This window comes from Anser cygnoides, chromosome 35 (assembly GCF_040182565.1).
Source record: "Anser cygnoides isolate HZ-2024a breed goose chromosome 35, Taihu_goose_T2T_genome, whole genome shotgun sequence".
Taxonomy (NCBI): Eukaryota; Metazoa; Chordata; class Aves; order Anseriformes; family Anatidae; genus Anser; species Anser cygnoides.
Genome location: NC_089907.1, coordinates 1,995,512 through 2,012,243, shown reverse-complemented (window position 1 = coordinate 2,012,243; position 16,732 = coordinate 1,995,512). Strand labels below are relative to the sequence as shown.

General features: G+C 65.4%; 4 protein-coding genes and 1 long non-coding RNA gene across 5 annotated transcripts; 2 read left to right on the top strand and 3 right to left on the bottom strand.

Moving 5' to 3' along the window:
• The first annotated feature begins 130 nt into the window (after positions 1-130).
• LOC136788324 (putative surface-exposed virulence protein BigA) lies at positions 131-3,428 on the top strand. Its single transcript, XM_066986611.1, has 4 exons — positions 131-880; positions 960-2,298; positions 2,434-2,534; positions 3,268-3,428. The coding sequence occupies exons 1-4, from the start codon at positions 131-133 to the stop codon at positions 3,340-3,342; spliced, it is 2,265 nt and encodes a 754-aa protein (XP_066842712.1). The 3' UTR covers positions 3,343-3,428.
• Positions 3,429-3,750: 322 nt separating this feature from the next.
• On the top strand, positions 3,751-6,995 carry LOC136788323 (5E5 antigen-like). The gene is made up of 4 exons (XM_066986610.1): positions 3,751-3,850; positions 4,578-4,816; positions 5,354-6,616; positions 6,689-6,995. The coding sequence occupies exons 1-3, from the start codon at positions 3,751-3,753 to the stop codon at positions 6,197-6,199; spliced, it is 1,185 nt and encodes a 394-aa protein (XP_066842711.1). The 3' UTR covers positions 6,200-6,616; positions 6,689-6,995.
• A 157-nt stretch (positions 6,996-7,152) lies between these two features.
• Positions 7,153-8,866, bottom strand: LOC136788406 (uncharacterized). Its single transcript, XR_010827202.1, has 2 exons — positions 8,571-8,866; positions 7,153-8,081 (listed from the first exon to the last, which is right to left on the bottom strand). It is a non-coding gene; the product is annotated as an uncharacterized lncRNA (long non-coding RNA).
• Positions 8,867-10,310: 1,444 nt separating this feature from the next.
• On the bottom strand, positions 10,311-11,707 carry LOC136788387 (eukaryotic translation initiation factor 3 subunit F-like). Its single transcript, XM_066986892.1, has 2 exons — positions 11,573-11,707; positions 10,311-10,774 (listed from the first exon to the last, which is right to left on the bottom strand). The coding sequence occupies exons 1-2, from the start codon at positions 11,637-11,639 to the stop codon at positions 10,446-10,448; spliced, it is 396 nt and encodes a 131-aa protein (XP_066842993.1). The 5' UTR covers positions 11,640-11,707; the 3' UTR covers positions 10,311-10,445.
• A 1,170-nt stretch (positions 11,708-12,877) lies between these two features.
• Positions 12,878-16,021, bottom strand: LOC125181603 (loricrin-like). Its single transcript, XM_066986668.1, has 2 exons — positions 15,848-16,021; positions 12,878-14,943 (listed from the first exon to the last, which is right to left on the bottom strand). The coding sequence occupies exons 1-2, from the start codon at positions 15,927-15,929 to the stop codon at positions 12,938-12,940; spliced, it is 2,088 nt and encodes a 695-aa protein (XP_066842769.1). The 5' UTR covers positions 15,930-16,021; the 3' UTR covers positions 12,878-12,937.
• Between the last annotated feature and the right edge of the window lie 711 nt (positions 16,022-16,732).

Sequence of the window (16,732 nt, the reverse complement as noted above, 5' to 3'; positions counted from 1 at the left end):
CAAGGACAACGGGGACATTCCTGGGGACGAGGACGTTGGGGACATCGGGGACGAGGGCTTTGGGGACGGGGACGTCCCGACCCTAAGGGACGCTGGGGACAAGGGCTTTGGGGACAAGGATGTTGGGGACATGCAGGTGTTGGCCCTAAGGGACATTGGGGACAAGGACGTTGGGGTCAAGGGCGTTGGGGACACGCAGATCTCAGCCCTAAGGGACAGTGGGGACAAGGACGATGGGGACAAGGACGATGGGGACAAGGACGTTGGGGACAAGGACGTCCCCGCTCCAGGGGACACCGGGGACAGGGGTGTCCCCATCCCAGGGGACATTTGGGACAAGGACATTGGGGACACGGAGGTGGCAGCCCTGAGGGACATTGGGGACAAGGACGTTGGGGACAAGGATGTTGGGGACAGGGATGTCACCACCCCAAGGGACGCTGGGGACAAGGATGCTGGGGACAGGGACCCCGGGGACAGGAGCGCCACCTCCTCGAGGGGCGTTGGGGACAGTGACATCAGGGAGGTGCCGCCCCGAAGGGACGGCGGGGACGAGGGTGGCCTTGGGGACAGCGGGGAAGTTGGGGGCGGGGATGTCACCGCCCCAAGGGACGTTGGGGACATCGGGGTCAAGGACGTTGGGGACATCGGGGTCAAGGACGTTGGGGACATCGGGGTCAGGGACGTTGGGGACATTGGGGTCGGGGACATTGGGGCCGGGGACATTGGGGTTGGGGACATTGGGGTTGGGGACATTGGGGACAGGGATGTCACAGCCCCAAGAGGCGTTGGGGACAATGGGGTTGGGGACAATAGGGACAGGGACAATGGGGTCGGGGATAATGGGGACATCAGGGTCGGGGACATTGGGGACATTGGGGTTGGGGACAATGGGGACATCGGGGACACGTGCGCCGCTGGTGGCATCACCATCACGGTGACGGCCCCCCCCGGCGGAGGACGAGGACGTCCCCGGCGATGACGTCACTGCTGATGTCACCACCGCTGACGTCACCGCTGCTCCCCCCGGCGACGTCATCGCGGGCGGGGGCGGCCCCTCCGCTGTCCCCGAGGCTGACGGTGACGTCACTTCCTTGTTGGCTGGGGGCGACATCAGCCGTGACGTCAGCAGCAAAGATGACCTCACCGGTGACATCATCGCCATGGCTGATGTCATTTCCTCCATCCCCGGGGATGACGTCGCCGGTGACATCATCCCTGGAAGCGATGACGTCATCCACAGAAGTGATGATGTCATCCACGGAAGCGATGATGTCATTGGCAGGGACATCTTTGGGGGTGACGTCATCCCGGGAATCGATGACGTCATCCCGGGAAGTGGTGACGTCATGGGTGGGGACGTCTTTGGGGGTGACGTCATCCCTGGAAGTGATGACGTCATCACTGGAAGTAATGACGTCATCCCCGGAAGCAATGACGCCATCCCTGGAAGTAATGACGTCATCGGTGGGGACATCTTTAGGGGTGATGACGTCACTTCCTCCCTTCCTGGGGAGGAGCTCATTGGTGACGTCATGCCCGCAAATGACCTCACCGATGACATCATCAGCAGGGCCCTTCCCTCCCCCGCCAGGGACGCCCGTGCCGATGACGTCACAGCTGGTGACGTCATCCCCAGCGGTGACCTCACCGATGACGTCATCGGGGGGGAAGGCGTCGCTCCTTCTGCACCTGGGGCTCTTCTCACTGGTGACGTCATCGCCAAGGATGACGTCAAGGATGACGTCACTTCCTCCCTGCCGGGAGGGGCGGCTGGCCGAGAGGTTAAGCCGGATGTTGACCTCGCCGATGACGTCACCGGCGCGAATGACGTCACTTCCTTTTTCCCTGGGGACACTGCCGGAGGTGGCGCCGCTGCTTGGAACGACGCCATCGATGACGTCACGCTTGACGATGACGTCACTTCCTTCACCCCGGGGGGCGGTGCCGGGCATGACATCGCCCTGGCGGGTGACGTCACCGATGATGTCACGTGGGGGGCGGAGCTTGGTGCCATCCCGGGCGTCGATGTCACCTCCTTCCCCCCGGGAGCCCCCGCTGGCCGTGACGTCAGTGCCGAGGGTGACGTCATGCGTGACGTCAGCGCCGAGGATGACGTCACAGCTGGGGGTGACATCACGGGTGACGTCAGCGCGGGGGAGGGGCAGCCCCCTGCCGCCCTCAAGGAACCCGGCCGCCCAGGCGATGACCTCACCGATGACATCACCGATGACGTCACCGATGATGTCACCGAGGACGTGCCCAGAGAGGGGGGCGGCAGCCGAGGCGAGGCTCCAGGTAAGCCGGGGGGGCGTGGCCTTTTGGGGGCGTGGCCTATCGGGTGTGACCGATTGGGGGCGTGGTCTAAGGGGGCGTGGCCTCTGTGGGCGTGGCCTATGGTTGACCCCGCCCCCTCCCCCCCCCCCCCCGCAGGCGCCCCCCAGCCCCAGACGCCCCCCCCCGGCTGCCCCCTGGTCTTCCTCGCCCTCGTCTGCCTCCTCCTCGCCCTCCTCCTCCTCGCCGGCGTCTTCGCGGTAAGGGGGGGCCTTGGGGGGGGGCACGGGGGGGGTCTTTTTGGGGGGGGGGTCCTTGGGGGGGGTCTTTTTGGGGGGGGACCTTGGGGAGGTCTTTTTTTGGGGGGGGTCCTTTTTGGGGGGGGGATCCTGGGGGGGGTCCTTGGAGGGGGTCTTTTTTGGGGGGGGTCTTTTTGGAGTGGGTTCTTGGGGGGGTCTTTTTGGGGGGGAGGACATGAGGGGGTCTTTTTTTGGGGGGGGTCCTTGGGGGGGGTCTTTATGAGGGAGGTCCTTGGGGGGGGCCTTTGGGGGGGGGCCTTTGGGGAGGGGTCCTTGGGGGGGGTCCTTGAAAGGGGGGGTCCTTGAAGGGGGGTCTTTTTGGGGGGGTCCTTGGGGGGGTCTTTTTTGGGGGGTGTTTTTTGGGGGGGGGGACAAGTGGGTTCAGGGAACCTTTTTTGGGGGGGGGCAAGGGGGGATCCTGAACCCTTTTTTGGGGGGGCACAAGGGGGGGGTCCCAAACCCTTTTTTGGGGGGTGGGGGACAAGGGGGGTCCTCGGCACTTTTGGGGGGGTCCCAGACCCTTTTTGGGGGGGGGGGGAACAAGGGGGATCCTGGACCTTTTTTGGGGTGGGTGACGCGGGGGGTTCCTGGGCACTTTTTTGGGGGGGGGTCACACAGGGGGGGTCCAAGCCCCCTGAGGGTCCCCGAGGGAGGGGGGGGGGGGTTCACCTAGCCCCCCGTGCCCCCCCCCCAGGCCGTGCATTACGTCAAGGTGTTCGTCATCAGCTCCGCCGCCTTCCCCGTCCCCGCGGCCGAATCCTTCCCCTGAGGGACCCCCGGGTGACACCGGGGGGGGGGGGGGACACAGGGGACAAGGGACGACCCCCCCCCATGACCCCCCACCCCGTGACCCCCCCCCAAATAAAACAGCTCGGCACCGCGCCCGTCTGCGTCCCTTGGTGGCCCCGTTGGGGGGGGGGGACGGGGACGGGGACGTCACGGCTGGTGGCCACCGGCCTGCCCGGGCTTGTCCCCCCCGCCCCGGGGATGGGGACACGGGGACAAAGCCCCATTGTTGTCCCCAGGGTGGCACCACGGGGTGGCCATGGGGACGGGGAACCGGGGGGGGGGGCACTGGGGACACTGGGGGACACCAAGGAGGTTGGGGAGGGGTTTGGGGACACTGGGGGACGTCGAAGAGTTTGGGGACGTTGGGGACACCGAAGAACTTGGGGACATGGGAGGGTTTGGGGACACTGGGGGACGTCGAAGAGTTCGGGGACATTGGGGACACCGAAGGATTGGGGACACCAAAGAGCTTGGGGACGTTGGGGACGGTTTGGGGACACCAAGGAGCTTGGGGACACAGGGGACACTGGGGGACACTGGGGAGGGTTTGGGGACACCGGGGGACACCAAGGAGCTGGGGGACACAGGAGGGTTTGGGGACACAGGGGACACCAAAGAGTTTGGGGACACTGGGGGACATCAAGGAGCTTGGGGACATTGGGGACACAGGGGACACTGAAGGACTGGGGGACACCAGGGAGCTTGGGGACACAGGAGGCTTTGGGGACACTGGGGGACACCAAGGAGCTTGGGGACATTGGGGACACCGGAGGACTGGGGACACCAGGGAGCTTGGGGACACTGGGGAGGTTTGGGGACATCAAGGAGCTTGGGGACACTGGGGACACCAGGGAGCTTGGGGACACTGGGGAGGTTTGGGGACACCAAGGAGCTTGGGGACACGGGGGACACCAAGGAGGTTGGGGACACTGGGGAGGTTTTGGGGACACTGGGCGACACCAAGGAGCTTGGGGACATTGGGGACACTGAAGGATTGGGGACACCAAGGACCTTGGGGACATTGGGGTAGGTTTGGGGACCTTGGGGACACTGGAAGGGGACACCAAGGACCTTGGGGACATCGGGGTAGGATTGGGGACCTTGGGGTCACTGGAAGGGGACAGCAAGGACCGGGGCCACCGGGAGGTGTTGGGGTCCTTGGGGACGGGGGGGGGTTCAGGGGACAATATGGGGGGTGGGGTGGGGACGTTGGAGGGGGTTGGGGACACTGGGGACACTGGGACGGGGACGTGGCGGCCCGGCCATTGTCACCGGACCTGGCAAAGGTCCCCCCCTTTGTCCCCACCCCGGGCACGGCCGTGTCCCCTCCCAGGGGACGTCCCCGTCCCCTGCCTATAAACGGGGGTGCCGGGGCGGGGGGGGGGGGGCAGGTGGCACCATGGGGGCGACGGGGACACTCGTGGTGGCCTTGGGGACGCTGCTGCTGCTCGGGGGTGAGGGGACGGGGGGGACATGGGGGACATTTGGGGACTTGGGGGGACATGGGGAACATTGGGGGACATGGGGGGACATGGGGGGACATGGGGGGGATATAGGGGACAGTTGGGGACATGGGGGACATGGGGGGACATGGGGGGACCTTGGGGGACACAAGGGGACATTGGGGACATGGGGGGACATGGGGGGACACTGGGGACATGGGGGACATGGGGGGACATGGGGGGATATAGGGGACATGGGGGGACATTGGGGGACACGAGGGGACATTGGGGACATGGGGGGACACTGGGGACATGGGGGGACATTGGGGACACTGGAGGACATGGGGGGACAAGAGAGGACGGGGGGGACATTGGGGACATGGGGGGGGATTGGGGACATGTGGGAACATTGGGGACGTCGGGGGGACATTGGGGACACTGGGGACATGGGGGACATGGGGGGACATTGGGGACACGGGGATGTGGCACGGAGGGGCCGTGGGGACACAAAGGGACTTGTCCCCCCCCCCCCGTGCCACCTCCCTACAGCCTCGGCCGAGCGCGGCCCCGCCGGTGTCCCCGTCCCCGTCCCCAAGCAGCCCTGGGGACAGGCGCTGGCCTCGCTGCTCCGCTTGCTGCACCTGCTGCCACCCGGCTCCTTGGGGACAACGATGTCCCCAGGGCCACCCGCTGGCTCGGGGACATCGGGGCCACCCCCCAGCTCGGGGACAATGCCCCAAGGACCGGGGACGGGTCCCCAAGGATTGGGGACAGGACCCCAAGGACTGGGGACAGGACCCCAAGGACCGGGAATGGGTCCCCAAAGATTGGGGATGGGTCCCCAAGGTCCAGGGATGGGTCCCCAAGGACTGGGGACAGGACCCCAAGGACCAGGATCGGGTCCCCAAGGACTGGGGACAGGACCCCAAGGTCCAGGGATGGGTCCCCAAGGATTGGGGACACGTCCCCAAGGTCCAGGGATGGGTCCCCAAGGATTGGGGACACGTCCCCAAGGACTGGGGACACGTCCCCAAGGACCAGGGATGTGGCCCCAAGGACTGGGGATGTGGCCCCAAAGACCGGGGACGCGTCCCCAAGGACCCGAAGGACTGGGGACGGGTCCCCAAGGACCGGGGATGTGGCCCCAAGGGTTGGGGACACGTCCCCAAGGGACAGGGACGGGTCCCCAAGGGCCAGGGATGGGTCCCCAAGGACCTGAAGGACCTGAGATGGGTCCCCAAGGACTGGGGACACGTCCCCAAGGATTGGGGTCGTGGCCCCGAGGACCGGAGATGTGGCCCCAAAGACCGGGGACGCGTCCCCAGGGGTTGGGGACAGGTCCCCAAGGACCAGGGATGGGTCCCCGAGGACTGGGGACGTGGCCCCAAGGACTGAGGATGTGGCCCCAAAGACCGGGGACGCGTCCCCAAGGACCTGGGATGTGGCCCCAAGGGTTGGGGACACGTTCCCAAGGACCTGAAGGATCAGGGTCACGTCCCCAAGGACCAGGGTCACGTCCCCAAGGTTTGGGGTCACGTCCCCAAGGACCGGGGACACGTCCCCAAGGACCTGAAGGACCTGAGACAGGTCCCCAAGGACCGGGGATGTGGCCCCAAAGACCGGGGACGGGTCCCCAAGGACGTCCCCAAGGACTGGGGACATTTCCCCGAAGGCTGGGGACGTGGTCCCGAGGATTGGGGACACGTCCCCGAGGACTGGGGACACGTCCCCGGTGCCGGGGGTGTCCGAGGAGCGCGGGGAGGAGCTGGAGCGAGGAGGACCTTGGGGACATCGGGGACAGCGGCAGCCGCGGTATGGGGACAGCGGGGACGGGGGGGGACACGCGGGGACACGGCCCCGTCCCTCACCGTGTCCCCTCTGCAGGTTGGGGACACTCGGAGGAGCTGCTGGACCTGTCGTAGGGACGGAACCCGTGGTGGCCCCGTGGCCCCGTCCCCGTGTCCCCAACCCCGTGGTGTCCCCGTGTCCCCATCCCAATGTCCCTGCCCTGTTCCCATCCCCACCCTGTGTCCCCATCCCAATGTCCCTGTCCCCATCCCATCCCCGTGTCCCCATCCCTGTCCCCGTGTCCCCATCCCCGTGTCCCCATCCCAATGTCCCTGTCCCCATCCCGTCCCCTTGTCCCCATCCCCATGTCCCCATCCCTGTCCCCGTGTCCCCATCCCCGTCCCCGTGTCCCCATCCCCCATCCCCGTCCCCGTGTCCCCGTCCTGTCCCCGTGTCCCCACTAAAGGTGGAAGCAGTGTCACGCCTGGTCCCTTTGTCCCGTCCCCGTTGTCATGAGCGCCAGGTCCCGGCCACCCCGACCCCAAGAGAGCACCAGGAGCGGGACCGGGGGAAAACCTTTAATTGGGGACGGGGACGGGGACACGGGCTCTTCTTGGGGTCGTTTATAGGACCAGAACAGTGGTGGTTCTTCTTAGGGTCATCTGTAGGACCAAGGCAGTCGCGGCTCTTCACGGGGACATTTATAGGACCGTGGTGGTGGTGGCTCTTCTTAGGGTCATTTATGGGACCAGGGAGGTCGTGGCTCTTCTTAGGGACATCTGTAGGATCAGGGAGGTCGTGGCTCTTCTTGGGGTCATTCATGGGACCGGGGAGGTTGTGGTTCTTCTTAGGGACATTTATAGGACCGTGGTGGTGGTGGCTCTTCTTAGGGTCATTTATGGGACCGGGGAGGTTGTGGTTCTTCTTAGGGACATTTATAGGACCATGGTGGTGGTGGCTCTTCTTAGGGTCATTTATGGGACCAGGGAGGTCGTGGCTCTTCTTGGGGTCATTTGTGGGACCGGGGCAGTGGTGGCTCTTCTTAGGGACATTTATAGGACCGGGGTGCTGGTGGCTCTTCTTAGGGACATCTGGGTGGTGGTGGCTCTTCACGGGGACATTTATAGGACCAGGGAGGTCGTGGCTCTTCTTGGGGTCATTTATGGGACCAGGGAGGTCGTGGCTCTTCATGGGGCCGTTTATAGGACCGGGGCTCCATGGGGCAGCTCAGGGGCGGCCCCCCCGCGTCTCCTCGCGCCTCGGGGGGGGCTTGGCCTTGTCCCCGCTGTTGTCCCCGCTGTTGTCCCCGCTGTTGTCCCCGCTGTTGTCCCCGCTGTCGTCCCCGTTGTCCTCCCACTTGGGCAGGGGGGGCCAAGGGGCCACGGGGATGCCGGGCTCCTCGGGGTCGGGGGGGCTCCGGGGCTCGGGGGGGTCTTCCGAGGGGGGGGGACGCGGCTGGGGGGGGGGCGTGGGTCGGCGCTCGGACATGCTGGGGGGGGGGCAAAAGGGGGGGGTCAGGGGGTGCCTGGGGTGACCCCAAACCTATTAGGACCCCCAGTGTCACCCAGTGCCTCCCAGTTCCACCCAGTGCCCCCCAGCTCCCTCCAGTGCCCCCCCAGTTTCACCCAGTGCCCCCCTAATTCCCCCCAGTGCCCCCCAGTTCCCCCCAGTACCCCCCAGCCATAGCGACCCAGACCCATGGAGTCCCCCAGTGCCCCCCAGTGCCCCCCCAGTGTCACCAGTGCCCCACCAGTTACCCCCAGTGCTCCCCAGTGCCCCCTAGATTTCACACAGTGCCCCCCAATTCCCCCCAGTGCCCTCCCAGTTCCTCCCAGCACCCCCAGTTCCACCCAGTGCCCCCCCAGTTCCCCCCAATGCCCCCCAGTGCCCTCCCAGTTCCCCCCACTGCCCCCCAGTTCCACCCAGTACCCTCCCACTTCCCCCCAGTGTCCCCCCGCCCCCAGCCCAGCAGCCATACCTTGGGTCAGCAGCAGCCCCAGTGCAGCACTGGGAGCACTGGGAGCAGCACGGGGCGCAGCACTGGGAGCACTGGGCTCTTATAGGTGCCCCCGGGGCTGGGTGGGGTCGGGGGGGGGTGGTGGGGGCCGGGGCCACCCCCACCCTTGGGTGTCCCCCCCCACACTTTTCCCCCTGGGTGCAGGGGCAGGATCCGGCCCCACCGGCTCAGCCGGTCCTGGGGACGCGGCGGCTGGTGAGTCAGGGCCCCTGTACGTCCTGCTCCTACACGTCCTGCCCCTATACGTCCTGCCCCTATACATCCTGCCCCTATAGGTCCTGTCCCTATACATCCTGCCCCTATATACCCTGCCCCTATACATCCTGCCCCTATACGTCCTGCCCCTATACGTCCTGTCCCTATACGTCCTGCCCCTATATACCCTGCCCCTATACGTCCTGCCCCTATACATCCTGCCCCTACACGTCCTGCCCCTATACGTCCTGCCCCTAGATGTCCTGCCCCTAGATGTCCTGCCCCTACATGTCCTGCCCCTATATGCCCAGCCCCTCTACATCCAGCCCCTATATGCTCAGCCACTATATGCCCTGCCCCATATGTACTGCCCCTATATGTCCTGCCCCATATGTTCTGCCCCTATATGCCCAGCCCCTATATGCTCAGCCCCTGTACGCCCTGCCCCTATATGTATTGCTCCTGTATGTCCTGCCCCTATATGCCCCTTCACTTATACCCCAGTCCCTATAGCCTCCCCTATAGCTTGGCCCCTATAGCCTGGTTCCTATACCCTCCCCTATAGCCCGGTCCCTATAGCCTCACCCCTAGAGCCTCCCCTATAGCTCAACCTGTACAGCCTCCCCTATAGCCCAACACTTCTAGCCTCCCCTATAGCTTGGTCCCTCTAGCCTCCCCTATAGCCTAGACCCTAGAGACTCCGCTATAGCCCAGCCCCTATATCCTCCCCTACAGCCCAGTCCCTATAGCCTCCCCTATAGCCCGGTCCCTCTAGCCTCCCCTCTAGCCTCCCCTATAGCTTGTCCCCTATATCTTGTCCCCATAGCCTTCCCTATAGCTCATCCCCTGTAGCCCCCCCTATAGCCCAGCCCCTATAGCTTGTCCCCTGTATCCTCACCCATAGTCCAGCCCCTATAGCCTCCCCTATAGCTCATCCCTTATAGCTCATCCCCTATAGCTTGTCCCCTATAGCCCAGCCCCTATAGCTTGTCCCCTATAGCCTCCACTATAGCAGCCCGGTCCCTCTGGCCTCCCCTATAGCCCAGCCCCTATATCCTCTCCTATATCTTGTCCCCTATAGCTCATCCCCTATAGCCTCCCCTATAGCTCATCCCCTACAGCCTGGCCCCTTTACCCTCCCCTATAGCTCATCCCCTATACCTTCCCCTATAGCCTGGCCCCTATATCCTCCCCTATAACTCATCCCCTATAGCCTCCCCTATAGCCTCCTCTATAGCCTCCCCTATAACTCCTCCCCTATAGCTCGTCCCCTATAGCTTCCCCTATAGCTCATCCCCTACAGCCTGGCCCCTTTACCCTCCCCTATAGCTCATCCCCTACACCTTCCCCTATAGCCTGGCCCCTATATCCTCCCCTATAACTCATCCCCTATAGCCTCCCCTATAGCCTCCCCTATAACTCCTCCCCTATAGCTCGTCCCCTATAGCCCGGCCCCCACAGGCCCCCGTAGCCCCCACCCCGCAGCACTCGAGCACCCGCATGGGGGGGGGTCCGAAACATTTTATTGAGCACCGGGCACGCAGCCGGAGGTCCTTGGGGGGGGGGGGGGGTCACACATACGACCCCCCCACCCCCCTCGTGTCCCCCCCCAAAAAATTGGGGGGCCGGGGGGGGGGGGGCTCAGGCGGGGCTGCGGGCGGGGGCCAGGAGGTCGCGGAGCTCGGGGACCAGCTCCAGGAGGGGTTCGGGGACGGCCCCCCCGCGGCGCCGGGGGCTCTGTAGGGCCGCCGCCAGGCGCCCCAGGGCCTCCATCACGCGGCCTTCGGCCTCCTCCTCCTCCTCTTCGTCGTCCTCCTCGTCTTCCTCCAGCGGCGGCCCCGGGGTGGTGGCGGGGACGGTGGCGGGGACGGTGACGGGGACAGTGGTGGGGACACCGGTGGGGACACCGGTGGGGGCGGGGGCCGGGACGGTGGGGGGGATGGTGGCGGGCAGGCTGCGGGCGCTGGCGCCTGGGGACACGGGGACAGCGATGGGGACGGGGACCCCAGCGTCCCAATCCCCTTGTCCCCATCCCTGACCCCTTTAGGGACCCCGGTGTCCCTGTCCCAGACCCCTTTGGGGACCCCGGTGTCCCTGTCCCCGACCCCTTTAGGGACCCCGGTGTCCCTGTCCCAGACCCCTTTGGGGACCCCGGTGTCCCCATCCCCTTGTCCCCAACCCCTTTAGGGACCCCGGTGTCCCTGTCCCAGACCCCTTTGGGGACCCCGGTGTCCCCATCCCCTTGTCCCCATCCCAAATCTCTTTGGGGACACAAGGACCCGGTGTCCCCATCCCCTTGTCCCCAACCCAAGCCAGTTTGGGGACCCCAGTGTCCCCATCCCTGACCCCATTTGGGGACCCCGGTGTCCCCATCCCCTTGTCCCCATCCCAAATCCCTTTGGGGACACAAGGTCCCAGGTCCCCCTGTCTCCACCCCAAGTCCCAGAGGGGCCCCCAGTATCCACATCCCCTTGTCCCCACCCCAGACCAGTTTAGGGACCCGGCTGTCCCCATCCCAGTTTAGGGATGGGTCCCAGGTCCCCCCGTGCCCACCCCAGACCAGTTTGGGGACCCCAGTGTCCCCATCCCCCTGTCCCCATCCCAGACCCTTTTGGGGACCCAGGTGTCCCTGTCCCCTTATCCCCATCCCAGACCAGTTTGCGGACCCGGCTGTCTCCATCCCAGTTTAGGGACGGTCCCCATGTCCCCCCTGTCCCCACCCCAGACCAGTTTGGGGACCCGGACTGGGGAGGGGACTGGGAACCTACCGAGCCGGCCGGGCCCCAGCAGGGCGAGCAGACAGAGCAGGATGCCGAGGGGCCTGGGAGCACCCATGGGTGCTGCTGGGGAGCGCGGGGAGCACTGGGTGCACTGGGAGCACTGGTTTTAAGGGCGGCCGGGAGGTGCCCCCCTCCCCCCCCCCGCCCCTGTTTTCGGCCCAGCCTGGGTGCGGCCGCCCACAGTAGGGTGGGGACCGGGGTGGCACGGGGATGGAGCTGGTCCTGGTCCCAAGGGCCCTCTTGGGGCCCTACTGGGCCCTATGGGGCCATACTGGTCCCTGTAGGGCTGTATGTGTCCCTATAGTGCTCCTACTGGTCCCTGTGGGGCCATACTGGTCTCTGTAGGGCTCCTACTGGTGTCTTTAGGTCTCCTACTTGTCCCTATAGGGCTCCCACTGGTCCCCGTAGGGCCATACTGGTCTTTGTAGGGTTCCTACTAGTGCCTTTGGGGTTTCTATTGGTCCCTATGGGGCTTCTACTGGTCCCTATGGGGCTGTACTTGTCTCTGTAGGGCTCCTACTGGTCCCCATAGGGCCATACTGGTTCCTATAGGGCTCCTACTGGTCTCCATGGCATTGTACTTGTCTCTGTAGGGCTTCCACTGGTCTCTGTAGGGCCATACTGGTTCCTATAGGTCTCCTACTGGTGCCTATGGGGCTTCTACTGGTTCCTATGGGGTCTTACTGGTCCCTATAGTGCTCCCACCAGTCCCTTTGGGGGCTTAATGGTCTTTTAGGGTTCATACTGGTGTCTGTGGGGCCATACCGGTGCCTTTAGGGCTCACACTCCTCCGTGTAGGGCTCAGGCTGGCCCCTATGGGACCATACTGGTCCCAGGTGTCCCCATCCCTGTCCTTGCGGGTGTCCCCTTTATGGCCCCAAAGTCCCCGTCCTGTCCCCGAAGTCCCCATCCCCATGTCCCCATTCCTGTCCCTGTGGGTGTCCCCATCCTGGTGTCCCCATTCCTGTCCTAGTTGGCATCCCCATCCCATCCCCAGTGTCCCACCCCGGTGTCCCCATTCCTACCCCAGTTGGCGTCCCCGTCCCATCCCTGATGTCCCACCCCGATGACCCCATTCCCATCCCCGTGGGCGTCCCCGTCCCGTCCCTGACGTCCCTGTCCCCGGGCGTGGGTGCGGACCGGCCCCGCCAGCTCAGCCGGTGCCAGGACGTGCGGGGACACGTGGGGACATGTTGGGGACACGTGTGGGGACATGTTGGGGACACGTGTGGGGACACGTTGGGGACACGTGTGGCCATGGGGACACGCGTGGGGACAAGGACGAGGCCGGTGCCGAGCTGCAAGGACTTTATTGGGGTGCGTGAGCGGGACTGGGGGGGCTCCGGGTGCCCCCTACTCATCACAGCCCCCGCAGCCGGACTGGGCTTGGTCAGATCCCGTCCCGGATCCCGCCCCAGATCCCCCCCCGGATCCTCCCCCGGATCCCCCTTGGGATCCCCCTTGGGATCCCCCTTGGGATCCCGAGCCGTAGGTCCCGGTCGCCGTCCCCGAGCTGGATCCCGCGCCGGAGCCGTGAGCGGATCCCGATCCCGTGGTGGGGCCGCGGCGCACGGGGATGTAGCCCCCGATCCGGGCCGGATCCCGCAGCCCCGGCACGAAGGGGATCCCGGGGTTCTTGTACACGGGGCGCTGGGAGCCCCCCTGGGACCCCGACCCCCCGTAGGAGCCCAATCCCCCATAAGATCCCGCTCCCCCATAAGATCCCGACCCCCCATAGGATCCTGATCCACCCCCGTAGGATCCTGATCCTCCATAGGAGCCTGATCCAACCCCATAAGGTCCTGCTCCCCCATAAGATCCCGATCCACCCCCGTAGGACCCTGATCCACCCCCATAGGACCCCGATCCCCCATAGGATCCCGATCCACCCCCGTAGGATCCCGGTCTCCCATAGGATCCTGGTCTCCCATGGGATCCCGATCCACCCCCATAAGATCCTGATCCGCCCCCATAGGACCCTGATCCACCCCCGTAGGACCCCGAATCCCCCCCGTAGGATCCTGATCCCCCGTAGAAACCCGAATCATCCCCGTAGGACTCAGGGAGCCCGTAGGATCCTGAGCTGCCTCCATAGGATCCTGAGCTGCCCCCGTAGGATCCTGAGCTGCCCCCATAGGATCCCGATCCGCTGCCTCCTTGGGACCCGCTGCCCCCCTGGGATCCAGGTCTGCCCGATCCCGATCCGCTTCCCCCATGGGATCCAGGTCTGCCTGATCCTGATCCTGATCCAAATCCCCCTTGGGATCCAGGTCTGCCTGATCCTGATCCTGATCCTGATCCAAATCCCCCTTGGGATCCAGGTCTGCCTGATCCCGATCCGCTTCCCCCGTGGGATCCAGGTCTGCCTGATCCCGATCCACTTCCCCCTTGGGATCCAGGTCTGCCTGATCCTGATCCTGATCCTGATCCAAATCCCCCTTGGGATCCAGGCCTGCCCGATCCCGATCCAAATCCCCCTTGGGATCCTGGTCTGCCTGATCCCGATCCGGATCCAAATCCCCCTTGGGATCCCGGTCTGCCTGATCCTGATCCTGATCCAAATCCCCCTTGGGATCCAGGCCTGCCCGATCCCGATCCAAATCCCCCTTGGGATCCTGGTCTGCCTGATCCTGATCCGGATCCAAATCCCCCTTGGGATCCTGGTCTGCCTGATCCTGATCCGGATCCAAATCCCCCTTGGGATCCCGGTCTGCCCGATCCCGATCCAGATCCAAATCCCCCTTGGGATCCCGGTCTGCCCGATCCTGAGCCGCTTCCATAGGCTCCTGAACTGGATCCCCCATAGGATCCCGATCCGCTTCCCCCTTGCGGGCCGTAGCTCCCCGATCCGAATCCACTCCCGTAGGGCACCAGTCCGTAGGATCCTGGCGGCCCACCGGATCCCGGCGAGACAAATGATCCCGAGCCGTCCCCGGGAGATCCCGGCCTGCTGCCATAGGATCCCGGCTTGCCTCCGCTCGATCCCGGGGACACGTAGGATCCCGATCCGCTCCCTCGTCCTGGGAATGCTCCCGATCCCCCGTAGGATCCCGATCCCCCGTAGGATCCCGAGCTACCCCCGTAGGATCCTGAGTTGATCCCGTAGGATCCCGATCCTCCAGAGGATCCCGAGCTGCCCCCATAGGATCCCGAGCTGATCCCGTAGGATCCCGATCCTCCAGAGGATCCCGGGCCGCCCCCATAAGATCCTGAGTCGCTGTAGGATCCCCCGGGGGATCCGGCCCCGTCTCCGGGCAGCTGGGGGCTGAGGAATCCCGCGGGATCCTTGCAGGGATCCACTCCGGCCATCAGCGGGGCCAAGCGGGATCCCGAGTCGCAGTCGTCAGCAGCGCCTGGATCTGGGGGGGGGATCATAGGGGGGGTCATCCCAGTCCTTCCCAGTTCATCCCAGTCCATCCCAGTTCATCCCAATCCTTTCCAGTCTATTCCAGTCCTTCCCAGATCACCCCAGTCCATCCCAGCCCTTCCCAGTCCCCATCCCAGTCCGTTCCCACCCATCTCTTTTTCTCCCAGTTCCCACCCCAGTCCCTCCCAGTTTGTCCAATCCCCAGCCCAGCCCCTCCCAGTTCCCTTTCCAGTCCCTCCCAGTTCCCATCCTGGTCCCTCCCAGTTCCCATCCCGGTCCCTCCCAGTTCCCAGCCCAGTCCCTCCCCATCCATCTAGGCTTTACTTCCAGTCCCTCACAGTCTCCATCCCAGTTCTTCTCAGTCACTCCCAGTCCCTCCCAGTCCCCATCCCGGTCCTTGCCAGTCACCTCCAGTTCCTCCCAGTCCCCCCAGTTTCCTTCCCATTCTCCCCCAGTCTCTCCCGGTCCCTCCCTGTCCCTTCCCAGTCTTTCTCAGTCCCTTCCCAGTTTCTCCCAGTCCCTTCCCAATCTCTCCCTGTCTCTCCCAGTCCCTCCCAGTCCCTTCCAAGTCTCTCCCAATCCCTCCCAGTCCCTTCCCAGTCCCTTCCCAGTCCCTTCTAGTCTCTCCCAGTTTCTGCCAGTCCTTCCCAGTGTCCCCCAACACCCTTCCAGTCCCTTCCCAGTCTCTCCCAGTCCCTTCCCAGTCTCTCCCAGTCCCTTCCCAGTCCCTCCCAGTGCCCCCCAGCACCCTCCCAGTCTCTCCCAGTCCCTTCCCAGTCCCTCCCAGTGCCCCCCAACACCCTCCCAGTCCCTTCCCAGTCCCTCCCAGTGCCCCCCAGCAGCCTCCCAGTCTCTCCCAGTCCCTCCCAGTCCCTCCCAGTCCCTCCCAGTCCCACCTGGCAGGCAGAGGCAGAGCAGCAGGAGCCCGAGGGCCGAGGGCAGCCGGGGCCCGGCCATGGCCAGGGCCGTCGGGGACATCGGGGACACCGCGGGGACGCCGGGGACGGCCTTAAATAGGGGCCGGGGCGGGGTGGGGCACCCTTGGGTGCCACCGCCCGGGGAGGGGACGGCGGGGGACACCTGAGTCACCGGGCTTGACCCGCTTGGCAGGGCCACCCGGCCGCCCCTGTCCCCCCCGGGGGACACCGGGGACCCCGACGTGTCCCCCCCGGGACCCCGATGTGTCCCCCCCGTCCCCCAGTGGTATCGGGGGTCACCTGTGCCCGTGTCCCCCTCCGGAGGTGGCACCTTTGGGGACACCTGGGGGTCACCGGTGCCTTTTGGGGACATCCCAGGGCCACCATGTGCCCGTGTCCCCATTGGGGTCACTGGTGTCCTTTGGGGACATCCCAGGGTCACCAAGTGCCCATGTCCCTTTTGGGGACCCATTGGGGTCACTGGGTGCCCATGTCACCTTTGGGGACACCTGGGGGTCACCGGTGCCTTTTGGGGACATCCCAGAGCCACCACATGCCCAAGACCCCTTTGGGGCCACCTCAAGGTCACCAAGTGCCCAAGACCCCGTTGGGGACATCTCAGGGCCACCAAGTGGCCAAGACCCTTTTGGGGCCACCTGGGGATCACCAAGCACCCAAGACCCCTTTGGGGATCCCAAGTGCCCTTTAGGGCCACCCCAAGGCCACCGAGCACCCAAGACCCCTTTGGGGCCACCTGGGGACCCCAAGACCCCTTTGGGGCCACCTCAGGGCTACCAAGTTCCTAAGACCCCTTTGGGGACCCCAAGTGCCCTTTTGGGCCACCCCAAGGCCACCAAGCACCCA

What these genes read in the sequence shown, in the direction of transcription:
- LOC125181603 (XM_066986668.1), bottom strand. Translation starts at nt 15,929, where the DNA reads ATGTCCCCGACGGCCCTGGCCATGGCCGGGCCCCGGCTGCCCTCGGCC. An exon ending in GCTCTGCCTCTGCCTGCCAG is followed by an intron (nt 14,944 to 15,847) that starts GTGGGACTGGGA and finishes TCCCCCCCCCAG; the next exon opens with ATCCAGGCGCTGCTGACGAC.
- LOC136788387 (XM_066986892.1), bottom strand. Translation starts at nt 11,639, where the DNA reads ATGGGTGCTCCCAGGCCCCTCGGCATCCTGCTCTGTCTGCTCGCCCTG. An exon ending in GCTGGGGCCCGGCCGGCTCG is followed by an intron (nt 10,775 to 11,572) that starts GTAGGTTCCCAG and finishes CCGTGTCCCCAG; the next exon opens with GCGCCAGCGCCCGCAGCCTG.
- LOC136788323 (XM_066986610.1), top strand. Translation starts at nt 3,751, where the DNA reads ATGGGAGGGTTTGGGGACACTGGGGGACGTCGAAGAGTTCGGGGACAT. An exon ending in GCTTGGGGACGTTGGGGACG is followed by an intron (nt 3,851 to 4,577) that starts GTTTGGGGACAC and finishes GGGACGTTGGAG; the next exon opens with GGGGTTGGGGACACTGGGGA. An exon ending in GACGCTGCTGCTGCTCGGGG is followed by an intron (nt 4,817 to 5,353) that starts GTGAGGGGACGG and finishes ACCTCCCTACAG; the next exon opens with CCTCGGCCGAGCGCGGCCCC.
- LOC136788324 (XM_066986611.1), top strand. Translation starts at nt 131, where the DNA reads ATGCAGGTGTTGGCCCTAAGGGACATTGGGGACAAGGACGTTGGGGTC. An exon ending in CAGCCGAGGCGAGGCTCCAG is followed by an intron (nt 2,299 to 2,433) that starts GTAAGCCGGGGG and finishes CCCCCCCCGCAG; the next exon opens with GCGCCCCCCAGCCCCAGACG. An exon ending in TCCTCGCCGGCGTCTTCGCG is followed by an intron (nt 2,535 to 3,267) that starts GTAAGGGGGGGC and finishes CCCCCCCCCCAG; the next exon opens with GCCGTGCATTACGTCAAGGT.